Below are 23,037 nucleotides of genomic sequence, written 5' to 3' on the forward strand. Positions count from 1 at the left end.
TGGGGCTTTCTCCAACACCTCCCCCTCCCTCAGCCCCCAGCCAGCTTCCAGCAGGAGTTTCTCTGGCAGACACAGACAGACACATGCAGATACAGACACACACCCCAGCAGGTAAATATGTGTAGGGGGAAGGGATGGGGCTGGTGGGAGCTAGATTGAGAATGTGTGGGGGGGGGGGGGCTCTGGGCCTACTCCCAGGACCAGGGCTGGGGGAGCAAAGGGCAGTGGTGCACCTCTGCAGGCTACACATGCACCGTCCAGCTGGCCGGAGGGGAGGCTCACATGCAGCAGCCACCACTGCCATGTACTGCCACTGCTGTACCGCTTGCCCATGGAGCCACACGTGCAACCAGCCACAGCAAAGCAGTGCAGGGTACGGCAGTGGTAGTGGTGTGGGACAGTGGTGGTGGCAGCTGCTGCATTTGAACCCCGCCTCCTGTCAAGCCAGGCGGTGTGTATGGGGCCTACAGAGGGGCACCACTGCTCTCGCCCCCTGGCCCAGCTCCTGGGAGCAGGCGCACACATTTCCCACCCCTCATTCTTGATCTGGCTCCCCCCAGCCCCTTCCCTTTTCTCCACCCTGCCCCTTCCCCCCCCCCCCACATTTACCTGCTGGGGTGTCTGTGTGTGTGTGTGCCTGCATGTGTGTGTCTGTGTGTGTGTGTGCCTGCATGTCTGCATCTGTGCCTGCATAAGTCTATGTCTGTGCCTGTGTGTGTGGAGCTGAGGGGGCTGCTGTGGGGGGAGTGAGGGGCACCAGAAAGGCTGTGGGAGGCTGTGGGGGGTCTTTAATTTTAATCACAGATTTGGGGGGTTTTATCAGAGAATTTGTGATTTTTTTATCAGGAAAAATTAGGATCCCTGCTGATGACCTAGAGATAAAATACACTGTGAGTGCATCTACACGTGCACTTTACTGCATAGTAGACTAACTAGCTTCACAGTAGCTGTGGGTCAAAGTGCTGCTGTCCCAAAGTGCTCTGGAGTTTATTACTTCACATTAATTGCATGTGCAGACGCACCCAGTATGTAGTTACCAGTCTTCTTAACAACTCAGAACATTAGTGGCATGAGGTCACAATCAATACGTTTTCTTCTAGCTGGCTTCAAGTCCCTGAAAACATTATACTTTCTCCTTCTGGAGAAGCACGTAGGTTTGGAGATGTTAAGATGGCATCTTTATTTATTGAAGCTAACGTTGTCCCATTTTTGTCTGCACTGCTCCAGAATAGTTCATAATGCATTTGGTCATGTCTGTGCAAGTATCCTGGCACTGATTACATCAGGGATGCTTGGTCCAACTTGCTGAGCAGATAAAATCAGAGCACAATGTTTAATGAGCTGCCTTTCATATAATCTAAGTCAGCTGCCAAATGATAGTTTATAAAAAGCAAAGCTTTTGTTTATAAAAGAAAACAAATCCCAATTGGCCTGATCCTTATTTACACAAAAGACTTGTGTACATGGAAATTTATACTGGCATAACTACACAAGGCTAGTTAAATCACTGTAGTTGCATGAGTATAACTCCCCATGTGGATGCTCTTATTCCAGAATCAGGATGACTTTTTCCTCTTCAGTTTAAACCATTGCTCATATGACATAAGCTGTGGTCATGGGCACATGAACAAGTTCCTGCAAAGTCAATGAGGGGAAATATAGATTTTGTTAGCGGTATGGTCACTGTTGTGTGCACGCTTTTATCCTACATCAGAAGATACCTAACCCATCATGGCTTAGCCCTTGGTGAAAAATGGGATTCACTTACTGAAGAATAAAACCATGCTTATGGGCAGGTAGTTACCTCACAGCAGTGGATAAATCACTTGCCTGTTTTACCTTGGGGTAAGTAGTCTATGTCCATATGCTCAGGTTCTACTGGTAAACCTTCCCAGCCAAGGTAAACCAGCCTTTAGCAATTTTACACAGCTTTGGCAGTGTCAAAGGGCCTTAAAATGTGTGTGAAAGTGACTAAGGCTATGTGAATTTATTTAGAATTGAAGGCAAGTACATTATACCAAAGACTGCTTTATAGCAAGACTGTCCAACTGATGGCCTGCAAGCATTTAACACGTGGCCCACAGGCCCATGCAACTGTCTTTCCTGCTGCCATGCAGTCCAGGGGAGAGCCTTGCACCACCAGTGCAGCCTTCTTGGTGGGAAAAAATGGGGGGGCAGGGAGGGGGGGGTCACCACCAGTGCAGCCCACTTTGGGGAGGAGAAGATGGGACATGCACCACCAGCGTAGCCATGCAGTGAGGAAGGGGAAGCTCAGGGGTTCGCCCCCACAGTAAATAGCTCTCGCAGTATGCAGCCCCCAGCCGCACCAAAGCTGGATAGTCCTGATTTATAGAGTTAGTCTGTAAACATAGAAACCATGTGGCTGTATTATTGACATATAATAACTGAGCAGGGTAAAAGATGAAAGGTAAACTTCTCTGAAGCTAATATGGGGATCTGATTTGTAGGCTGCATGTTTACCTACTCCTAATGAATGTAGAAAGAATGAGGAATTAAAGGTTACTTTCTGTTTCTGATGTACTCTGGATAGCATGTATCTTTTCTCCCATTCACTACTGGAAGACCAGATCCTCTTGTGGTTACTAGGGCACCTCTGTATAGTTTTAAGGTAAAGGAACATTTTCTTAATGAGTACTTGTTCAGTAACAGCTTGTTCTGTTACAGACCAGTCTGTAAAGTATTAGTTTTCAGGAGTGAAAAATTCTCTTCTCTTCCTCACAATGCTGCACATAGCTTTCAAGACACCTATCATAAAGGGGAAGGAGAATCTATCTTTTCTGAGTATTTTCACTTTTTAATAATGGGATCTTTCAAGGCAACTTCAAGAATAAATGAATGTATTTGTCAGCCCCTGGTTGTTTCAAAGTGTTTTCTATTTTTATCTCTCTTTATTTCTTAAAGGAACTGAAAATGTATGCATTATATGATCCTTGGCTGGGGATATTTATATTTCTAAAGGCTTCTATCCCCTGCAGGGCAGGAGACACGGTCACCTCTGTGGGATATTTCCCATGGTTTATGTCTTGAAATGAAATATCTAGACTGTATTTGCAAGAAGCAAGGATTTTTGTGGGTGATATATTTTATTAGACCAACTGTATGGTTGGGATAGACTTAAACAAGCTTTTGAATGCAATGTATTGTTCTTCGCAGTATTTGCAATTCCACATACCAGACATTAGAGTCTGGCACTTCTGCTCATACCCACTTACAAGGAAATGGTATTTTAAGGCGTTAAATGAAATTTAAGCAACTGTTATCTACCATAAAATCATTTAATTTTTTTTCAGTATTTTGATGTTACTAATATGTTATGTTGCATTATATGAAATCACAATTTAACTTAAAAACAGGATATATATCTAATAAATCAAGACTATGTTGAGAGAAAGAATGATTGAAAAGGAAGCTTTTATAATGGAATAATTGTGATTGTAACTCTCATGCTGTTATCATGCTGCTATAATAACCTTTGATATAGAGGTCATATCCTTTGGTATGCAATAACCTTTAGTTGAAGCAGAAATGCCTATCTATGGTTAGGAGAGTGCTAATTCACTAGTCTAGCAACTGGTACATTTTGGGCTTTTATGAATGTCTGTGAACATAATAAAGTCTCCTGAAAAATATCACCCTCTATTGTAAGACTGCTTCACAGCAGGACTGAATGAGATTTGCTTTAGTGGCTGTCAGCATTGCACTTAATCAAGCAGCTGGGTCACTGTTGAGCATATGCCACCACCTTGCCAGAGGCTGGTTTTGCTTTCAGAGCAGCACTTCTGGCCTTTGTTGGTCTGGAGGGCAAAAGATCAGAACCAGAAATTGAGACTGGTTCTCTCACCTCACAGGAGATAGCCAGAAAGCACTACGATCAGGCCACATAAACCATCCTTCATTTAAGAAGCAAAGATTGCCTATGTATTTTCTGTAATTAAAATTTCAATTAGAATTATATTTCACTCTTCCAAGCAATGTCTAAAAATACAACTGGGTAAGCCATGTGATCCTTGTACAGCACTTACAAAGTTTGGAATAAGGTGAGATGCTATAACCTCTGAGTGCCCTATCACGCTGACAGGGCAGACTTGCATTTCCCAGAACTTTTTTTTCTTGATTATTTTCCTTGAAAAATTAAAATAAGCAATTTAAAGGCAAGTTTGAATTAGCATATTGAGGACAGTTTATTATTTATGAGATGGAAATCAGGATCCTGGATGACTGAACTCATTAAAGACCATTTGGAATAGTTCCCATCTACTTCCTTCACAGCACCCACACAACAAATAATTCACACAGTAATTAATGCAACGTCTTACCAAACAATACATGTTTCCGACAGGCATAGTTCAAATAGGAAATGCACAGAACTGCACTGAAATAGCAATAATTTAATAAGTTTAAAATACATTGCTGCAAACAAGAAAATTCTGCATTCAGGCAGTCACAGCACCTACAAGACAGCTCAGTGAACCAAATGAATCCCTGAGGGAGTTCAGTTAAAGTCAGTGGAGTTGAACCAGGAAAGTGTTTGTCCCAAAGTGCCTAAATATTGCATCAGATATAGAAGGGCCTTCTGTCAGAAAGTCCTACAGCAAGAGTGCCAAACTTATCTAGCCCCGTAAGCCAGAAGAGGGGCGCAGGGTTGGTCTGTGGGCTCCAAGAGCTGGATTCAGTGCACAGGGCTGATCCACTGCAGCACATGCCCCCAGCTTCAGCCTTGTACACTGCATACAGCATACAGTGTGTGTGGCAGGTCAGGGGAACACATTGCATATGGCACATGGGGCTGGTCTAAGGTGCGTGCTGCATGTGGCACCCATATGATACTGGCCTTGCACACTGGATCTGGCCCATGGAGCCAGTCTATCAGCCCAATCTGGACTAGCCCTGGATCCAGTGCACAAAGCCAGTCTGGCATGGGTTCCACATGCAGTGTGCAGCCAGGACCTGCCTCACATCCCATGTGCAGGCAACACGAGACCAGTCCTGTAAACTGCATGCAGCATGTGCTAGCCCCAGCGCTACATGACCAGGGCTCCTGCTGCCCATGGTGTCTGCACCAAACTAGCCCTGCACACTGAATCTGGCACACATGACTGGGCTGTAGGGCCCAATCTGGACCAGCCCCAGATCCAGCATGCAGGGCTGAGCTGGTACAGGCACTGCATGCAACATGCTCCCCAAACAAATTCTCAGCACTTCATGCAGCACATGCCCCAGACTGACATTGCATGGTGTGTGTAGCACACATACAAGATCCAGCCCCACACACTGTATGCAGCCCATGCCAGATTGGCTCTGTACACTGTGTGCAGCACATAGGTCTGCATACAGTTTGTGGGGCCAGTCTGAGACCCAAAGGCAACACTGTGGGCTGAATGATAGGGCTCCACAGACTGGATCCAACCTGTGGGCCATACCTTTGACACCCCTGTTCTACAGCTCAGAGAACTACATGGATAGTACTAAGTGCTTCTATGTACACTGACTGCCACAGTGCACTTCTCGTACTGCATGAGAAGTGAAAATTATTTTCTAGTTGGCTCCGTCTGTAGAAATATTTGGTATTCTCTGCATTAGTGATATATAGATTCACCATCTGTGTGTGGGGGAACTAAATATTTATTCCTCACTGTTAGAGCTTTTGGAAGTTTTCTTTTGTGTAAATGTTTAGGCTTGGAATGGGAGAAAGAAGGGATGGATTTTTTGACCAAATATTACATTTCTAACTTCCTGTTACTGTAGTTTTAATTAGGCAGTGTTGCTATTGTCATCATAATGGCTGCCATATTACATCACAAACCTTTTTTATTTCAGTGGTGGGTGAGGGTCCATTTACTGTAGCTTTCAAAAGTGTAAAGGGCTGTGAGGTTTGCTATTTAATCCACTGAGAATAATGACAAAATTCAGCATGTCTATCTATCCATACCTCCCCTATGGCCTTGTCCTTATTTTATGGAGGAACAGAGATTACACAGGAAAGCTGTGCTCAACTCAAGAATTGAACCCAGAGTTCCAGAGTCCCATGTTAGCATTCTAACCATGGTACCATGCTCTCTAATTAATAAGACAATAAAATGGGACACAGTTTGGCCCATCTACCTGCTTACATTTGATGCCCTGGTATACAGCAACCAGCATGTTAAGAAATGACAACAAAGGAAACAGGACCATATGTTTCCTCCCAGCTGAGGAACAGCAAGAAGGAAGTCTGAAAACCAAATTGGAACAAACAAAATAACCCACATGGTTTACAGTGGCAATTACCAATGAGGGTCATGCATGTGATGACACTACACAATTTCTTAACCAAATATTTGCAGACATCACCAGGTTTTTGGTTTTGTTGGTTTTTTTTCATTAACAAAATCTCCCCTAACTGTTGAATTAAATTTAAAAACCATCCTGGGGCCCATAAGGACTTTTACTGTTAAAAGCACTGTCAGATTTTTTAACTGCAATTTGCCTCCTGGTGGTTTGCAGCTTGACCTATAAGAATGATGTAAATGTAGCTTTCTAGATGGTGGTGAATGAGCCAGACCAATCCTTGCTTACAGAGAAAGGACCAACCCTGAGAGACCATAACCACCCACATCTCTCAGCAATTTCAGGGGTCAAAAAAACCCGCAGAGAAAAAAAGGAGAACAGCGCACGCAGGGGCAGCACGCATTGCTCAAAAGCAGAGCCAGGCCACCTGGAGCCATGCTATAGCTGCCAATAAGGCTCCGCACAGAAGAATTGCTGCTGCTGCAGCTCTGGAAGGACTTCAGAATCCCAGGTAAGGCTGCTGGGGCCAGCCCAGTGCTGGCTCCAGCCTCCCCTACTGCCACTGGGGTAACTCGCCATATGCCAGAGAGTGCATGGCACAGGTGTTCCCCAGGGAGAACTAGCAGCGGTGCAAGGTGTGCCACCACATGTCCCTGGGGAACCAAATGTCCACACCACGTGTGGACATGGCCCAAGAATTTTTGGCTACTGGATATGTAGATATCACTATTTTAACAGAAGTGCATTAATTAATGTTGAATTACTGCACAAATACTCATGGGGTTTCTGTTCATTCCAAATGAGTTTATAATATTTTATAATAGATAATAGAAAAAAAATGGTTTACCTTTAAAGTGCTAATGGCATACAGTTTTTTAACGGCACAGGTTCCCTGGCTGGATGACAAAAATTATGCCATGGGGAATATTCACAAGTCTGAATCCCAAAATACATACCTCACTGCTTTTTAAAGCCAAACTCCAACAGCCTAGAATCAGATGTTGGTTTAGGACGGAATGAGCATATGTGGCCTATTCTGCCTGCTTTTGCATAACATCCTGTTCTCCATTGATTCTCACAGTATTGTTCTCCCTTGATTCTTTTCCCACCTTTCCTTCAGTGGCTGTCCCATGCCCAGGACAGAATATGAGGAATAGCTCTTACTCTGCTTTCAGCAGAGAAGGGGAAGCTGTGCTGTTCTGCACTTCCCATTACGTTAGCCCTTGAAGGAACTGAAAACCGGAAGGTGAAGGGTAGTGTGGTTTGGGTTTTGAAGTACAATGAGAAAAGCCACCTGCTTTTGTGAGTTCATTGGAATGACACATTTAAAAGTCAACTTCTTTTCTTTTCTTTTCTTTTCTTTTCTTTTCTTTCTTTTTTTTTTTTTTTTTTGTTAAGGCATAAGAAAACAATCTTGTGGGATCCCCTGCCGGTTCTGTAATTAACCCACAAGCCTTAATTCCAGACACTCTAAGAAAACAAAACACTATGGACAGCATTAATCCCATAAAAGAGACAGGGAATATGTTAGGGTTTGCCAAATGGGAAATGGCCAAGTTGCTAGGCAAATAGTGTTTATTTTTAAACTTAAAAATAATAGACTCTAAAAATAAAGTCAAAACTTATTGTATTAAATGAAGGGTATTTAACAAGCATCCTTCAACAATGGCATGAGTTGAGTGCTTTGGAATCATAGTTCCTAACACATGGTATCAATTAATGATCAGCACCTCCTTAAGCTCTGACACTTGGGTTCAAATAAGAGTCTTTGGTCTATAATACAGGCTGGAACTCTGGTGAGATCCATTTGTCCCAAGCACTTTCTAGCACGGGCTGATTTTAGTTGAGTCAGCAGTAATACAAGGAAGAAAGTGTTACTGATATTTCAGAAATTCTGTTTCCAGAGGAACTAGTACATGTACATATACATGCACACATAACCACGGAACTGCTCAAAAATGTTTTGTTCGGTTCCAGTTGACTGTTTTTTGTTACTCCTCCTCAGACCCCTCCTTTTCCTTTGACAGTATTCCTGAGCTCTGTATGAAAGTTCAAAAACGGTTTAAAGGTCCACCCAAGCACACTGGGTGAGTTATGGTAAATGCTCACTAGGTTCCATAGCCAACATCACATTTCTTAGCAGGCAAGATTCTTTGGGTAGATGTGATATCTTTTATTAGACCAACTGAGTAGTTGGGAAAAAGTTCTTTGCAAACTTTTGGGTGCAATCAACCTTCCTCAAGCATAGGGCATTTTTGCTGTTCTGAGATCTCCAAGGAATGGAAAACTCAGAACAACAGAGATTCCCTATGCCTGAAGATGGGCGATTGCATCTGAAAGCTTGCAAAGAACTTTTTTCCAACTACTCAGTTGGTCTAATAAAAGATATCACATCTACCCAAAGAATCTTGCCTGCCTACATCCTTAGACCAACACGGCTACCACCAAAAACCCAGCATCTGCTTGTTTGGTCTCAACCTTAAAAGACCTCTCAACCTTGCCCATTTACTTGGGGTCAGTTTTTGACACAATCAAGTCTCAAACGTATATCTTCAGGAGACATAACACTATGCCCTATAACTGCTCTATCACCACATTACTGTATGTTATTAAGAATTAAACAGTCCTATATAGATATATGGGGAACATGCGAGTTCATGGTAGCCTGGGAGATAGTGACCATCACTTGGTCGAGTTCACTATCCAGCGAAGGGTGGGTAAAGTAACTAGTGGGGCTAGGGTGTTGGACTTTAGAAGGGCCAACTTTAGCAAGCTTAGAAGGCTAGTTAGTAAGGGGATGCAACTCAAGAACATAGAGCATATGGGGGTCCAGGAGGGTTAGAGGTATCTCAAGAGAGTGATCCTTGGGGCTCAAAAGAAGTCTATCCCATTACATAGGAAGGGAGGTAAGGGGGCAGAAAAGCCCCCTTGGCTGAACAGGGAACTCCAGGAGAGTCTGGAGGCAAAGAAAGAGATGTATAGGCAATGGAAGCAGGGAGCAGCCACCAAGGAGGAATATATCTCCCTGGTACGCTATTGCAGAGAATCAGTTAGACAGACCAAGGCAGGGCTTGAGCTCAGGCTGGCTTCAACAATCAAGGACAATAAAAAGTCCTTCTTCAGGTATATAGCGGGCAAAAGGAAAGCTCAGAGCAACATAGGGCCCCTGCAGGATAAATCAGGACAGTTGGTGGTTGACGTGGGGAAAAAAGCAGAGCTCTTCAATGAGTTCTTCATTTCAGTATTTCTATGTACCAACCAAGCCAATTCCCCCATCTTGATCATTGATGGATGTCCACATGGCACCAGTCTGCCTACGGTTAGTTCTGAAATAGTTAAGGAGCTCCTGGAGGAGCTGGATGGGTACAAGGCAGCAGGCCCGGATGACCTCCATCCACGGCTGCTGAAAGAATTGGCCAGTGTCATAGCTGAGCCACTGGCACAGCTGTTCAAGCACTTGTGGTGCTCTGGACAGGTCCCTGAGGACTATAGAAGGGCCAATGTGGTGCCCATTTTCAAAAAAGGGAGAAAGGATGAGCCGGGTAACTTTAAACCAGTCAGTCTTACCTATATTCCTGGAAAAATGCTAGAGAAAATAATCAAAGAACACATTTGTGCAGGCCCAGCAGGGGAAACAATGCTGAGGGGAGATCAGCACGGGTTTGTCACAGGTAGATCCTGACTGATCCTGCCTTGTAGCCTTCTATGACCAGGTCACACACTGCCTGGACGCGGAAGCTGAGGCTAATGTCATCTTCCTGGACTTTAGGAAGGCCTTCGACACAGTTTTGCACCCTATCCTCATTGAGAAGCTAGCAGACTGTGGAGTGGACGCCTACATGGTCAGGTGGGTGGCCAACTGGCTTAGGAACCACACCCAGAGAGTGGTGGTGGATGGTTCCTTCTCGGGCTGGAGGGAGGTGGGCAGTGGGGTCCCACAGGGTTCTGTCCTCAGACCGATATTATTTCATATCTTCATCAGCAATTTGGATGAGGACGTGGAGAGCACCCTCTCCAAGTTCACTGATGATACCAAGCTATGGGGCAAAGTTAGTACACCGGAGGGCAGGGAGCAGATTCAGGCCAACCTAGACAAGTTGGATCAATGGGCAGAGAGAAATAGGATGCAACTGAATATAATAAAGATAAATGTAAGGTATTCCACCTGAGAAGGAGGAACCCCCAGCACACCTATAGGTTGGGGAGTGTCCTTCTCAGCAGCTCGGAGGCAGAGAGGGATCCTGGAGTCATAATTGAGTCCAAGATGAACATGAGCCGGCAGTGTAACGAGGCCATCAACAAGGCCAATAGCACCTTGTCGTGCATTAGCAGATGCATGACTAATAGATCAAAGGAGGTGATGCTCCCCCTCTATGCGGCACTGGTCAGGCCGCAGTTGGAGTACTGTGTCCAGTTTTGGGTGCCACACTTCAAGAGGGATGTGGGGAATCTGGAGAGGGTCCAGAGGAGGGCCACTCACATGATTAGTGGCCTTCATGATAGACCCTATAGGGGGAGGTTGAGAGAGCTGAATCTCTTCAGCCTTCACAAGAGACAGCTGAGGGGAGATCTTGTGGCTGCCTATAAATTTATTAGGGGAGGTCAACAGGGAATAGGGGAAGCGCTGTTTACTAAGGCGCCCCAGGGAGTGACTAGGAATAACGGATATAAACTAGTTGAGAGTGGATTTAGGTTAGATATTAGGAAGAAATTTTTCACAGTAAGGGTGGCCAGGATCTGGAATGGGCTTCCAAGAGAGGTGGTGCTATCACCTAACTTGGAGGTCTTCAAGAGGAGGCTAGATAGTCACCTGGCTGGGGTCATCTGACCTCGGTCCTCTTTCCTGCCAGGGGCAGGGAGTCCGTCACAATGATCCATTGTGGTCCCTTCCGACTGTACAATCTATGAATCTATGAATATTTAGATATATATCTAGATATATATCTATATGTATCTATATATATATGACATAGTGGGTGCATCTAAATGAGACGCTTACTAAAGAGTTGCCTAATTAGTTCCACAGTAAAGCATCTCCCTTTACATATTCAGGGCTGGAGTAAATTAATTAACTCTACCACAGGTTAGTACTGCTCAATACAAGTACTATCGTACTGAGGAGTTTTTACTCTGCCACAGCTCATGTGTAGATGGCGACTGGGGCTACCTGGGGCACAAGGGTGCTACAGTGCAGGGGCTGCCTACCAGCTAACCCTGCACTGTAGCACCCTCATGCCCCAGCCAGGCCCTCCGCAGCACGTTGAGGTGGGGGGTGGGGAGCAACTCCATGCTGGCAGGCTGACCCCCAGGGCCCCTGCCAGGCAGGCTGCACTGCCCTGGCTCAATGTGCTGTGGTCCCAGACACGCATGTAAATGCTGCACTCAGGAGCAATAAACTCTGGTACAAACTGCACCAGAGTTTATTCAGCTGGGCTAATTTCACGTGTAGATGCACTTGGTATGAACATTTAGGGCAGTAGTCTCCGACCTTTTCAAGGTGAAGATCACTTTTTGAAGTAAAGGGCAATCCAGGGTCTAGTGTACTCCCTGCCCACCTGTCCCACCACCCCACCCAGCAGGTCACACTGGGCTTTGCACCCCAGGCTTTGTGCCATGAGCCTCGAGCTACAGCAGGGCTCAGGGCACAAAGCCCAGTGCGCAGCAGCAGCCGCCTTGCCCTGCACACAGATCGCGGGGCGGGGCGGGGCGGGGGGGGCACATGTGCCCCCTAGGCCTCCACTGTGGTGAGTGCAGCAGCGGGAGCCCCCCTGCACACCTGGATGAGCTGCCCATTGCTCTGACCCTCCCCCAGCCTGGCTCGGCCAGGCCCAGCCCAGCCCGGTTGGGGCCCCACTCACCCAGTGGCAGGGGATGTGGAGGGAGATAGTCCCACTTACCCAGCCCTGGAAGCAGGGGCCACAGCTCAACCCAGCCATGTGTGTCCTGCCACTCCTACTTCCTGCCACTCCCAGACTGTGTCCCAGCCACTCCCAACGTGAGATGGATTGTCAGGGTCGATCGGTTGGTGACCACTGATTTAGGGCATTCTACTGAAACCCCATACTCATCCAGTAGTTCTAATAAAGCCACGGATGTAAACCTTACTCCTATAACTGCTTGTATCAACACGATGCCCATTGCTAAAGTGACAGCTATTGCAAGGAAAAATAATTTAAAAAAAGAAGGATTTTTTTCCCCAAATCAGCATGGGGAAATAAGCTCCTCATCTTACATTTGCATACAAGGAAACCTCATTGTCTATCATTAAACTGCTGCCAAAAGCAGCATGTGCTTAATAGTGGAAACCAACTATGAAGTTGATTAAATAGTCAATACTGAACATAACTGAAACACATGGCCCTTATTGGGTTAACACCCTGTTTTTTTGTGTGGCCTTTAAAAAATGGGCAGTTTCTCTCCCATAAGGGAATGCGCACTGAGCCTGGAGGTACTGCAATACCAGGCCAGCACTTGGAGAGGCTGAAGCAAGCTCTGACACCCATCCCTGCCAAAAATGCTGATAAGAATCTTTCTTTTTTTTTTAAGGAAAATTCTTCATGTCCCAAGTCAAATCAACCAAATCAATGAGTCATTCAACAACCATATGTGACCCTGCTACTGGGAAGCATCCTCCACGCCTCCTTGGGGCTTCAGATGCTTCCAAATCCTTTGGCAGGCAACCTATGTGCGGGCCCAAGCTCAGAGGCCTGGGGTTCAGATACCCCAGAGTTTCGCTTGCCCCCAGCCATATGGTTGCAGGAGCAAGCTAGGGAGGAGTCTCCTATTTCCATGAAGTCGGAGTGTAGCCATCGTCCTCCCACTAGAAGTGAAAATGGGGGGCTAACTATGCATTACCTTGGTTAGTACCCCCTGCAAAGAAAGTGGTTTTCCTCTGCCAGTAGGAAAACAACCTCCATTGTCATGGTGTTTCCCCTGCCAGGTACATCTCATTAGTGTGGTTGCACCCTTCATGAGGTAAATCCAGACCAGGTTGCTCTGTGCTTTGTCTGCATATGAATTTTTGGAGGATCCCAGGGCTCATGAGAAGAACACCAGGTCTCAGTCATGAGTAGGGAGTTAATTAGCACAAGGATCCTTTGTGCGAGGTATCTCGAGTACACATGCATACTGAGCAGTGCTGAGCTGTGGGGTCACTATGGCTTGAAACTCTGTTGGCTCTGCTGGGGCCTAATATCATGGACTTATATTTGGACTAATATCATGCATAGTTTATGCTATGTAGAAATAAATATTACCTGGCAGGGGAGGTTTTTCCAGGGCAGAGGAAATATCGTGATGACTAAGACCGTTTTCCTAGTTGCTAGGAATAACCGCTTTTCTGGCTCGGGGTAGTATCCATGGAGGTAATACATAGTTAACCTCCAACATTCATTTTCCATGGGAAGATCTTGGCTTTATGCCCACTTTATGGAAATGGAAGACTCCTCCCTAGCTTGCTCCCATGGCTGTATGGCTGAGAGTGAGTGAAACTTGGGGGCATCCAAACCCCAATCCTCGGGCTTGGGCCTGCATGTAGAATGCCTGCCAAATGATTTGGAAACATCTAAAGCCCCAAGTGTGGGTGGAGGATGTTTGCCAGTAGTAGGGCCACGTATGTTTCTTGAATGACTCACAGATTTGGAATTGATTTGGCTGATTTGGCTTAGAACATGAACAATTTTACATATAGATATATACAAAAAGAGAGAGAATAATCTTTTTTAGTAATTTATATTAATATACATAAAAGTACTGCTTAAAGGTATGTTTATGGAGTACCTGTGCTAAAACATTTTGCAAAAACAGTTGCAAAAAAGGCTAAATGCACAGTTTCTGGATGAACTAAATTACTATAGCTCTGTTTATTTCAAGGTGAGTGTTTTCAAACTTGCCCCTCATTTCCATGTGCTCAGGAGCATCAGGGTCTGTCAGTAAGAGGGGGTGGAAGGGGCTGTAGGGGGAAGAAGTTGGTAGGGGCAGAGTGCAAATGGGTTACCTGATCCCCACAGATTTTTGTTTCCTGTTGTAGCAGTGACAGGGGACAATTTCAAGGTAAACCTCCAATAATTAGATTCTATACCTGGAAAATCATAACAAATTTATAAATTGTCCATATATAGAATCTAACTGGGGGCTTTGTCTTATATTCAGGGTCATCTTGCATTTGAGTAGATGTGGTAATTATACAGGGAGGGGTGGGATAGAGACAGTCTCTGTTGTACTCCACTGATTCAGGTACTGAACTTCCAGTAAAAAATTCCCTTCAGAGACAGGTACACCCTATTATCATAAAGCTGCCCAAACCATCTCTTTGCCCTTCCCTTTTCAAGCAGTATAGGGGAAAGCCAGGACAAAAAGGGATGGTTGATGGTAGAGCAGAGTTCCACAATGCTGAACCATCAGTGACATAAAGTCTCTTAAGGAACTTAAGCCAAAAACATAGTTAGAGCAGCCTCTAAATTGCTTTGTCACCTCACTATTGGGGCAACAAAAAGTCTCTCTGCTTCCTTATGCTGAGACCTTGAGCACAGTGGACACAGAATAATGGTTAAAGCTATGCATCCCCACCTGAATTAGCCATTGTTAAAAACTCTCCCCTGGACTGTCCAGGATGGAAACTGGAGGTATGTAGCTCAGACCTGAACTGAGGCTTTTTGCTTTACACCTGTAATATATAGGTGCTGATTCTCCTGAAGTGAAGAAGGTTAGTTTCATTTTTCATTGATCAGTCTCAAGAAAAGTGCATGTTTCAAACACAGTGCCTGTAAAAGGGCCAAGGAAGGCCTCCTGTGACTTACTTTAAGCTAAAATATTTCAGAAGTTGCCTTTATGTTGCAACCATCTATTCTAACAGACTGACTGACCTCATTCTGAGGAAGGATGCTGTCAGGCTAAATACATGTACAAATTCTACATGCTGTCAAGTGGGCCCTGGATCGGAAAGGTTATTTTAAACTGAACAGAACAAGAGCTTGTGGGAAAATTAATGAATTGTTACAGCCTCTTGTGTTTAAAAAAACATTGTAAGTGTTTTGGTCACCAAAGCAGGCATCTGCTATTCACAGGCACTTTCTCCCAGGATCTTTCTTCAAATCTTAAGTCTTCATTCATAGAGTGGTGCTATCTGATCAAAGAATCAATCACTTGCAGAGTGACAAGAAATCTGAAATCTTAAAAACATTGTTTTTTCTCAAGGGGACTTTTAAGACTCCTTTTATCCTTCAGAGATTTATTAGAGCCAAAAGTTGCCAAGTCTCTGGCCAACAGCACCAGTTCTTTGAACTGCAATTCCTGGGAAGGAAATGTTAGTAATTCAAACTGATAAATGACCCAAACGAGCTGCATAACTCTTCAACTGCTCAGAAAGAATTAAGACTCATTAAAAGGACAACCAGCCACAAGAAAGCACAACAGAAAAACTGTATTCAGAAGACATGAAGCTGTTTAAGAAAGAAATCCTACTTACTGGATGGATCTGGGCAGAAGAGAAAGAGGGGCAGGAATGGACAAGGCAGACTACTAACAGGTAGAATAACCACCCCCAAGGTCATGTTGCTTAGTTGCTCTTTTTCTTCCATGTTAAAGCAGCCGATCTTTAGTGAACTCAAGCATGAACTTCTTTTGGGATTTGAAAGAACCCACATCTAAACACTTTCACTGAATGAAAGCCTGTCCAAAAACCCTGGATCTCTCTCCCCACTCTCCCAAAAGTCATCAATCTGAGGTCAAATCCAAAAACACTGAGATTCCCTGGAAAGGGACTGATGGATGAAAGTGCTAATTTCAGAGGAAAGATAATAAATCAGACTGGAGTGAGTCTTAGCTTTTCTTGTGGTTCTGTTTATTGTCTGAATCAGCCATATCTTACTTGAATTATTTGTATCAGAGTGTGTGTGTGTTGGGGGGGGGGGGGAGTTGCCTGATACCTGTGTAGTTTCACTTAAAGCTGTTTCTCCTTGCTTCCTAGCCATTTCTTAAGCAGGTCTCTTCAGAAAGCTCACATCCACTATCTAAAATAAATAATGCTATAAGCGTTCTTGAAATGTTGCATATTAGAAATTATGAATCACAGGACAGAAGCAGCTTCCGGGGGGTGGTATTTGCTTTTTGAATAGCAATTCCTATGACATCTTTGTATATAGACCTAAAAGAGGCAGCACATTCCTGTGAACTGGGCATGGGATTGGGAGCCAAAACACAAAACAAAAACCCTAGAACCTTCTGTTCTAATACTTATTCTGCCAGTGGCTCACTGTCTGACCTTGGATAAGGCACGAAAGTCTGTATTTTTATGCCAGCTAATTTTGTATGCCTGAGTGTTTAGATCCCCACCTGGAGAGATGTTGCAATTATTCCAGTAACTGTGGAGCACCCTAGTAACAAATAAAGTCAGTGGAAGCTGTGGGTGCTCAGTGTCTGAAAAAAAACAGGCTTTGAACCTGAAATTCATCCATGCATAAACTAACTTCAATCAAATTACACCCAGGATTAATCACTGGGTGAGTCTACAATTATCCCTAGGGTGGCCATTCGTCTGGTTTCAAAGAAGACAGTTCGGTTTTCTGGTCCTCTGTCCTCTACTGATATGAAACAGGACACCGTTATGTCCTTTATTTTTCACCGCTCTGCACCCTCCCCTCCCAACACCACCGCGGCTGCCTACAGGCGCTCCCCACTCACCACGGTCACACCCCTACCACCAAGACCACCGCCGCTGCCTGTGGGAGCTCACCGTGCTCCCCTCCAGCCTCAGGAGGCATACATTGTTCATGGTGGTGGGGACAGTTGTACTCTTTTCTTGAGGTACCTCGATGGCCACCCTAATTACAGCGCATTCAGTTTAGTACCTGTTATCACGGCGTAATCGCTGTAATCCCTTTAATCAGCGCTACTGCACATTAGCACAGATAAACACTTTTTGTGTGGCGCTTAATGTACATTGGACTAAATCTAATGCACATTAGTGCATTAGCATGGTTTTTACCAGCCATGCTAATGAGCAGTAGAATTAGTCCAATGCACATTAAGCGTCTTGTGTAGATGTGCCCGCTGCCTGGGGCATTTCAAAATTAGTGGACACATCTGAAAAGTTAAGACTGAGCCTCTGAGTCGCCATGTACCCAGCAATTAAATGGGGACATTTACTTACATGTTTACTTCATGGACATATTGGAACGATTCATATTGTTAAATTGCTTCTTTTTTTAGACTCTTCCTAACCCTTTTTTTTTTCAAAGGCAGGCAGCCCTTTTGTCTTGCCTGACAGACGACACGGGTCCCGCAGCTTTAGTGGGACATTAGCCAAGTTCAGTTCTAGAAACTGAAAAAACCACGCGTGTCCACGCATTCTTTCATCCAGTTGCAAACCGGGTTAAAAGGCAGAAGCGAAAAGGAGCGTGTTGTGGCCCTGGTGCGTTTACTACTGACAAATAAAGGGGTAACTCTCTGCTGTGGTCAGGAGAAAAAGCAAAACCAAAGCAAACCGGCCAAAGCCAGAGGGATTTGGCTGGCAAGGAAGGATGATCCAGACGCTCTACTGTAGTGTTTCTCAGCCAGTGCCACATATCTCACTGGTGGCACTCGAAGTCGTGTAGGTGGGACTTCAACTCGTTGCCCGATCAAAATAAATCAGTTGCTTGCACTTCAAATGGATGAATCAACAGGTGTCTTGAACAGTGCAATTATGTGAGGTTTTGTTTTTATCACGGTGGAAGCAAGGGTTTTTGACAAGATGGTTGGTGGGACGCAAGGAGCAAAAGGTTGAGAACCGTTGCTCTACTGTACTTTCGCTGCCTCTTTCGTTTCAGAAAGGGAATCGTGATTGCTGGAAAAGGAAGGAGAGGAAGAAAGGAAGGACTTGGAAGGAGGAAGGGAGCAATTAGCCGCCTGGTCCCCCGGGGTCCCCTCAGAATGTGGTGACGCCAGTGATGCGTAACCCTTTGGCCCCACGCAGGGGCCTCGCAGACTCCGGGGACTACAACCCCCGGGGTGCTTTGCGAAGCCTTCCGGCCGCTAAGGGCCTCGAGGCTGCCCTGGCAACCGCCAAGCTGTTGCTTCACTAGCCACGCCCCTCCGAGTTACGACGGGAAAGGCCGCGCTCCTCTCGCGAGAACTCAATCCTCCACCCCCGAATCTCGCCCGCCGCTACCTCTTAGCCGGAGCGCGTTCAAATCGTACCCCCAACAATTCTCGCGAGATGTAATCCCCCCCCCCAGCTAACCCTGTGCCGGTTCCGGCCCCCGTAGGAACTTCAAGCCCTCCCCTGCGGCCGGTGAAGGAGTAACTATCGCGAGACGTCGCGTACTCGCGGGCTGGCTTCCCGGGGAGGGAAGAACTCTCGCGAGCCCTTCACGCGTTGGCTCCCCGGTGGCGAGGGGCAGGCCTCTCGCGAGACATCACAACCTCCTTCCCCTCACCCCCGGAGGCTCGCTCCGTGCCCGAGGAGGGGAACTCTCGCGAAACTTCCACCCTCCGCCAGCCGGCTGGCGGAAATCTCGCGAGATCTCGTTCGCCGCCATGTCAGCTGCGGGCGAGCGCGAGGGCTTGGCGGTGCTGGAGATGTTGGTGGACTGGGCGTGGCTGGCGCCGCCGGCGCCCCTCCCCCCTCAGCCGGCTGTGGCGCTGCGGCTGCTCGACTTCCCCACACTGCTGGTGCTCCCGCGTGGCCGGGGGTTCGAGGCCCTGGGGCGGCGCGTCCCCTTTGGGCGGGGCAAGGCCTGCGTGCTGCCGGGGCTGCCGGGCCCGGCCCCGCTCCACGCGCTGCTGTTGGCCCTGCCCACCCAGGGGCCCGGCCCCGCTCGCCTGCTGGGCACTGCCCGCATCCCGCTTGGGCCGGGTCCCGGGGGCGCCCGGGGCTGCTTCGCGCTGCGGGGCCTCCGGGGCGAGCACGTGGGGGAGCTAGCACTGGCCTATCAACTCCGCAGCCTGGGGCAGGAGCCTACAGCACTTAGCCCTGCACTGGGGTCTCTTGACAGAGCTGCCTCAGCGTCCTGTGTTGTGTTGCGGAGCAAGGAAGGAGCTGCGGAGCTGGACAAGGAGACTGGTGATCTCTGCCCCCTGCTGCAGAGCGAGGAAGGAGCTGCAGAGCTGGATGAGGACGCCGGCATTTTCTTCCCCCCACCGCTGTACTACAACGCCAATCCCCGGTGCGCTGCACCTGTCAGGCCCGTGCCAGCCCCAAAGGAGCGGGAGAAGGAGCTAAGGAGTCCCCTGGCCTCCCGAGCAGTGCCTGGTGCTACCTCGTTGGGGAACCCCCCAGTGCTGAACATCACCCCGCAGCTGCCCAGTGCAGCCCACCAGTTGCGTGAGGCCCTGAGGCAGCTGCCGCTGGTCAATGCTCTGCTGGCAGAGCTGTCGCTGCTGAGTGGCGAGCCGGGGCCTGGCACCATTCACCCCCAGTTGGCCTGGCTCTGTCGAGAAGCAGGAGCGAACGGAGAGCCCTTGCGACCTTCCCTCGAGAGCAAGTCACCAGCAGGAGAGGTGAAGGAAAAACGTCCTCAGCCCAGTGCAAACAGCAGATCATCTAGCCCGAGGTTCAGAAGAAGCTGGCAGAGGTCTTCGCAGTTGGGTGCTCCTTCTTCCTGGCGGCAGAATTGCAAGGAAGCTGCACTGGCAAGGCAGGCTGCCTCCGAAAGAAACAGCGGAAGGAAAGAAAACACACCTCCGCGAAGGAAACTTTTTTACGGGCTGACAAATACACTGAGACTGCGGTTGCAGCAAACCAATCCTGATATGTTGGTCATTCATGAAAGGAGAGAGGAGAATAGAAAAAAACAAGTGGAGGCACTGAGGGAGAAGAGGGGGAAGGGCCCTGGATCCAAAGGAAAAATGTTCAGAAACTCAGCAGAACAACACGTATTTTACCAGCATCCTGAAAGGGCAGTGGTTTCAAAAAGAAATAGGCTTGATAAAAATACTCAAACTTTAATGCAAAGCAACCTTGAAAACAATTATGAACCCACAGGAAAAGGACACTTTTCTGACCTACAGGAGCATGATCTTGATAGTAGTTTGAAAAATAGTGATGGAAATGCAAGAGAAGGTGGTTCATCTGAAGAAAATGGGGACTCTTCACTGAAAGGAACCACACTGCAATCCAGTTACAAAGAAAAAGATGTACAAGTCCACCTGCCAAGAGCTTTCATGCATCATACTGATGCAGGAGAAGATAAAGTAGGTGAAAAAACAACACATTTTAGCATAGGCCAGGCCACAGAAGAGGACTTTGTTGCTTTCGTATTAGGTGATGATCATAAACCAAACCCAAACACGAGTTTTGAAAGTATCTCTGAATTCATATATTCAGAAGACTTTGTAACCAGTCCTGAGAACACCATCTATTCAGAAGATGTCACCAATGCTGATTATACTGCAAGAGGATCAGAAGCTTTTGACAGTAGCCCGGAGCCTGTATTACTAAGCCCAAGGCAAACTTGCTCAGAAGTGGATTCAGAATCAGACAAATCAAGAATATCTGGGGAAAGTCTGAGGATGGACAGCAGGTCAGCTCATGTCCCAGTTCCCTCAACTGCATCACCAATCCACTCTTTTAAGAGACCCTACCATTTAAAAAACAGAAAAGAAAGCAGAGTTGCAGTTGGGAGTTTATCTAGCAACCTTTCCAGTCCCACAGAGTCATTATATGAGCAGCAGCTGTCCCTACAGTTCAAGGAAGAAGGCAGCAAGAGTGATCGAATGCTCAGAGAATCCTTGGCAGTGAAAGGTAAACAAGGTTGTTCTGATAAGACCTGCAATCTAGGAAAGGGTCAGACCTCTTCAGAAAAGAGCCAGTCACTAAAGACATCTCAAGTTAGTTCTTACCTGCCATCCAATGTGTATGACTTTGAACTTAGTGCATTGGAAAACAGTACATCAGACGAAGAAGAGAATGGTGATTTGGGAACATTAAGTATTACTAATCAATGTAAACACATCAGTGAGCTAGTAGTAAACAAGCTTCCTGGATACACAATGTGATTACCATTAGATGGTCTGCTGGTCAAAATGATGTTAAAACATCGTTTCTGTAAACACTGGCAATTTAAAACTACTGTACAGCACTGGCATTTTACATGAATTTAATAAAATACTGCTTGAGCTCTTGTAAGAACATTGCAATGAAATGGTGCATATAACATGTCAATGTTATGAATCCAATTAAAAAAAAATAAAGCAGCTGAACTATTATTTATTTTTGATTGTAGAAATTAAGATAGAAGCAGTGAGCGTTCCTGGATTATCTAAAAACTTTGTTTCAGGAAAAAGTAATGTGGTGGCATGCAGCTGGTGTGTGTACAGAATGTATTTAACTACTGTTAAAATGTAGCCGTTCATGAACTAGAATTCACCCTCTCCACAAAAATATCTTTTATGTTTCCAGGAAATAATGTAGGGATCCAAATGCAGCACAACCTGTAATTAGTTGTGACAGGCCACAAGCATTAGCAGCCAGAAGGAACCCTTTATCTGGTCTGTGTAGTACAGGCAATATTATTTGATCCAGTGGTTCTAGTCATCTGTGAACTGAAGCACTGTGTGTCAACCTTTTCAGGTTAGCAATTCCTTAAAGTCAAATTCTTAACCATCTCTTTACATTTACTCTAAAATAGCAACAAATGTTATGGACATCAATAAACATAATTTTTCTTTGCGGGTTGAGAGAGAGAGAGAATACTTGATCTTGAAGGGTATGGGTGCCGATGAGTTTTAATAAATTTTTAATGCCTCACAACCCCTTGATTGCATTTTGAGATGCTGCCCCTTGAGAAACACTGGACTGACATGTACATTTCAGAAAGACATCAGATCATGATTTAAAGATTCCAAATGATGGAAAATTTAGCACATCCCTTTGTAATCTGTTCCAGTGATTAGCTGTCTTCATTGTTAAATGTATACTTAATTTTCAGTTTGAATTTGTTTTATTTTTCCCCCTTTTGACTTTCACTTCCAGCCATTGGACCTTACTGTATAATTGACATGTTCCGAAAAAATATATATTTATATTCCTACTCTAAATTTCAAAGGCATTCTTAAGGAAGCAGAACAACAAAAATCACATCTCTCTCTTGTTCTCTTTGATACAGCTCAAAATTGCTGCCTTGGTTTTCAAATCTTTCTTCCCTGCTTTACTGTTCCCTTCCCTTCACTGTATTTTTGTAGGGTGGAAGCAGATTTACCTTTGTGGCAACAATTTTTTTTGGCGGCACAAAGGCCAAACATGTCCATGCCCTTTGTTGTGCCACAAATGCCTGAAATTTGTAGTCACAACATAGGTGGTATCAATTTGTACCTCTTTACTGTGGCTGATGTCTTCTCAGTTTATGGTGGGGGAGCATGGTCAGTTTGGAGCTGCTTCCAGGGACTGAGGGAGCCATTCTTGCATACCCTGGGAATTCCCTGGGAGTACTTCCCATCTCTTCCCTCTAACAGAGACATCTCCTATGCAGTTTCTGGGTTTTGTTTCTGTAAGCAGGAAACCCCAGCATTCCCTGTTAGAGACATGCCCTGACAAATCTCCGAGGCATGTCTCTATAAATGAAAATCATGTTGTCTATTGTCCTACAGGATCGCCCAGTGTGGGACAACGTGCAACAATGAAGCAGATCAACTGTAGCAGGACACATCCTACTATAACTTACCTGCTTTATTTGGTGACATCTGGAGTTGCAGACAGAAGTGCAGCTCCCCGCTGTAACAGAATGCTTTGCAGGAAGTGTTCTGAGTTACAAGGATCCCCTGGACCAAACA

General features: G+C 46.0%; 1 protein-coding gene across 1 annotated transcript; it reads left to right on the forward strand.

The window, feature by feature from the left end:
- The first annotated feature begins 18,561 nt into the window (after positions 1-18,561).
- On the forward strand, positions 18,562-21,474 carry MAP10 (microtubule associated protein 10). Its single transcript, XM_006274512.3, has one exon. It carries the CDS (start codon positions 18,805-18,807, stop codon positions 21,262-21,264), a length of 2,460 nt encoding a protein of 819 aa, XP_006274574.1. The 5' UTR covers positions 18,562-18,804; the 3' UTR covers positions 21,265-21,474.
- Positions 21,475-23,037: the final 1,563 nt, after the last annotated feature.

This window comes from Alligator mississippiensis, chromosome 1, assembly GCF_030867095.1.
Source record: "Alligator mississippiensis isolate rAllMis1 chromosome 1, rAllMis1, whole genome shotgun sequence".
Classification (NCBI taxonomy): Eukaryota; Metazoa; Chordata; order Crocodylia; family Alligatoridae; genus Alligator; species Alligator mississippiensis.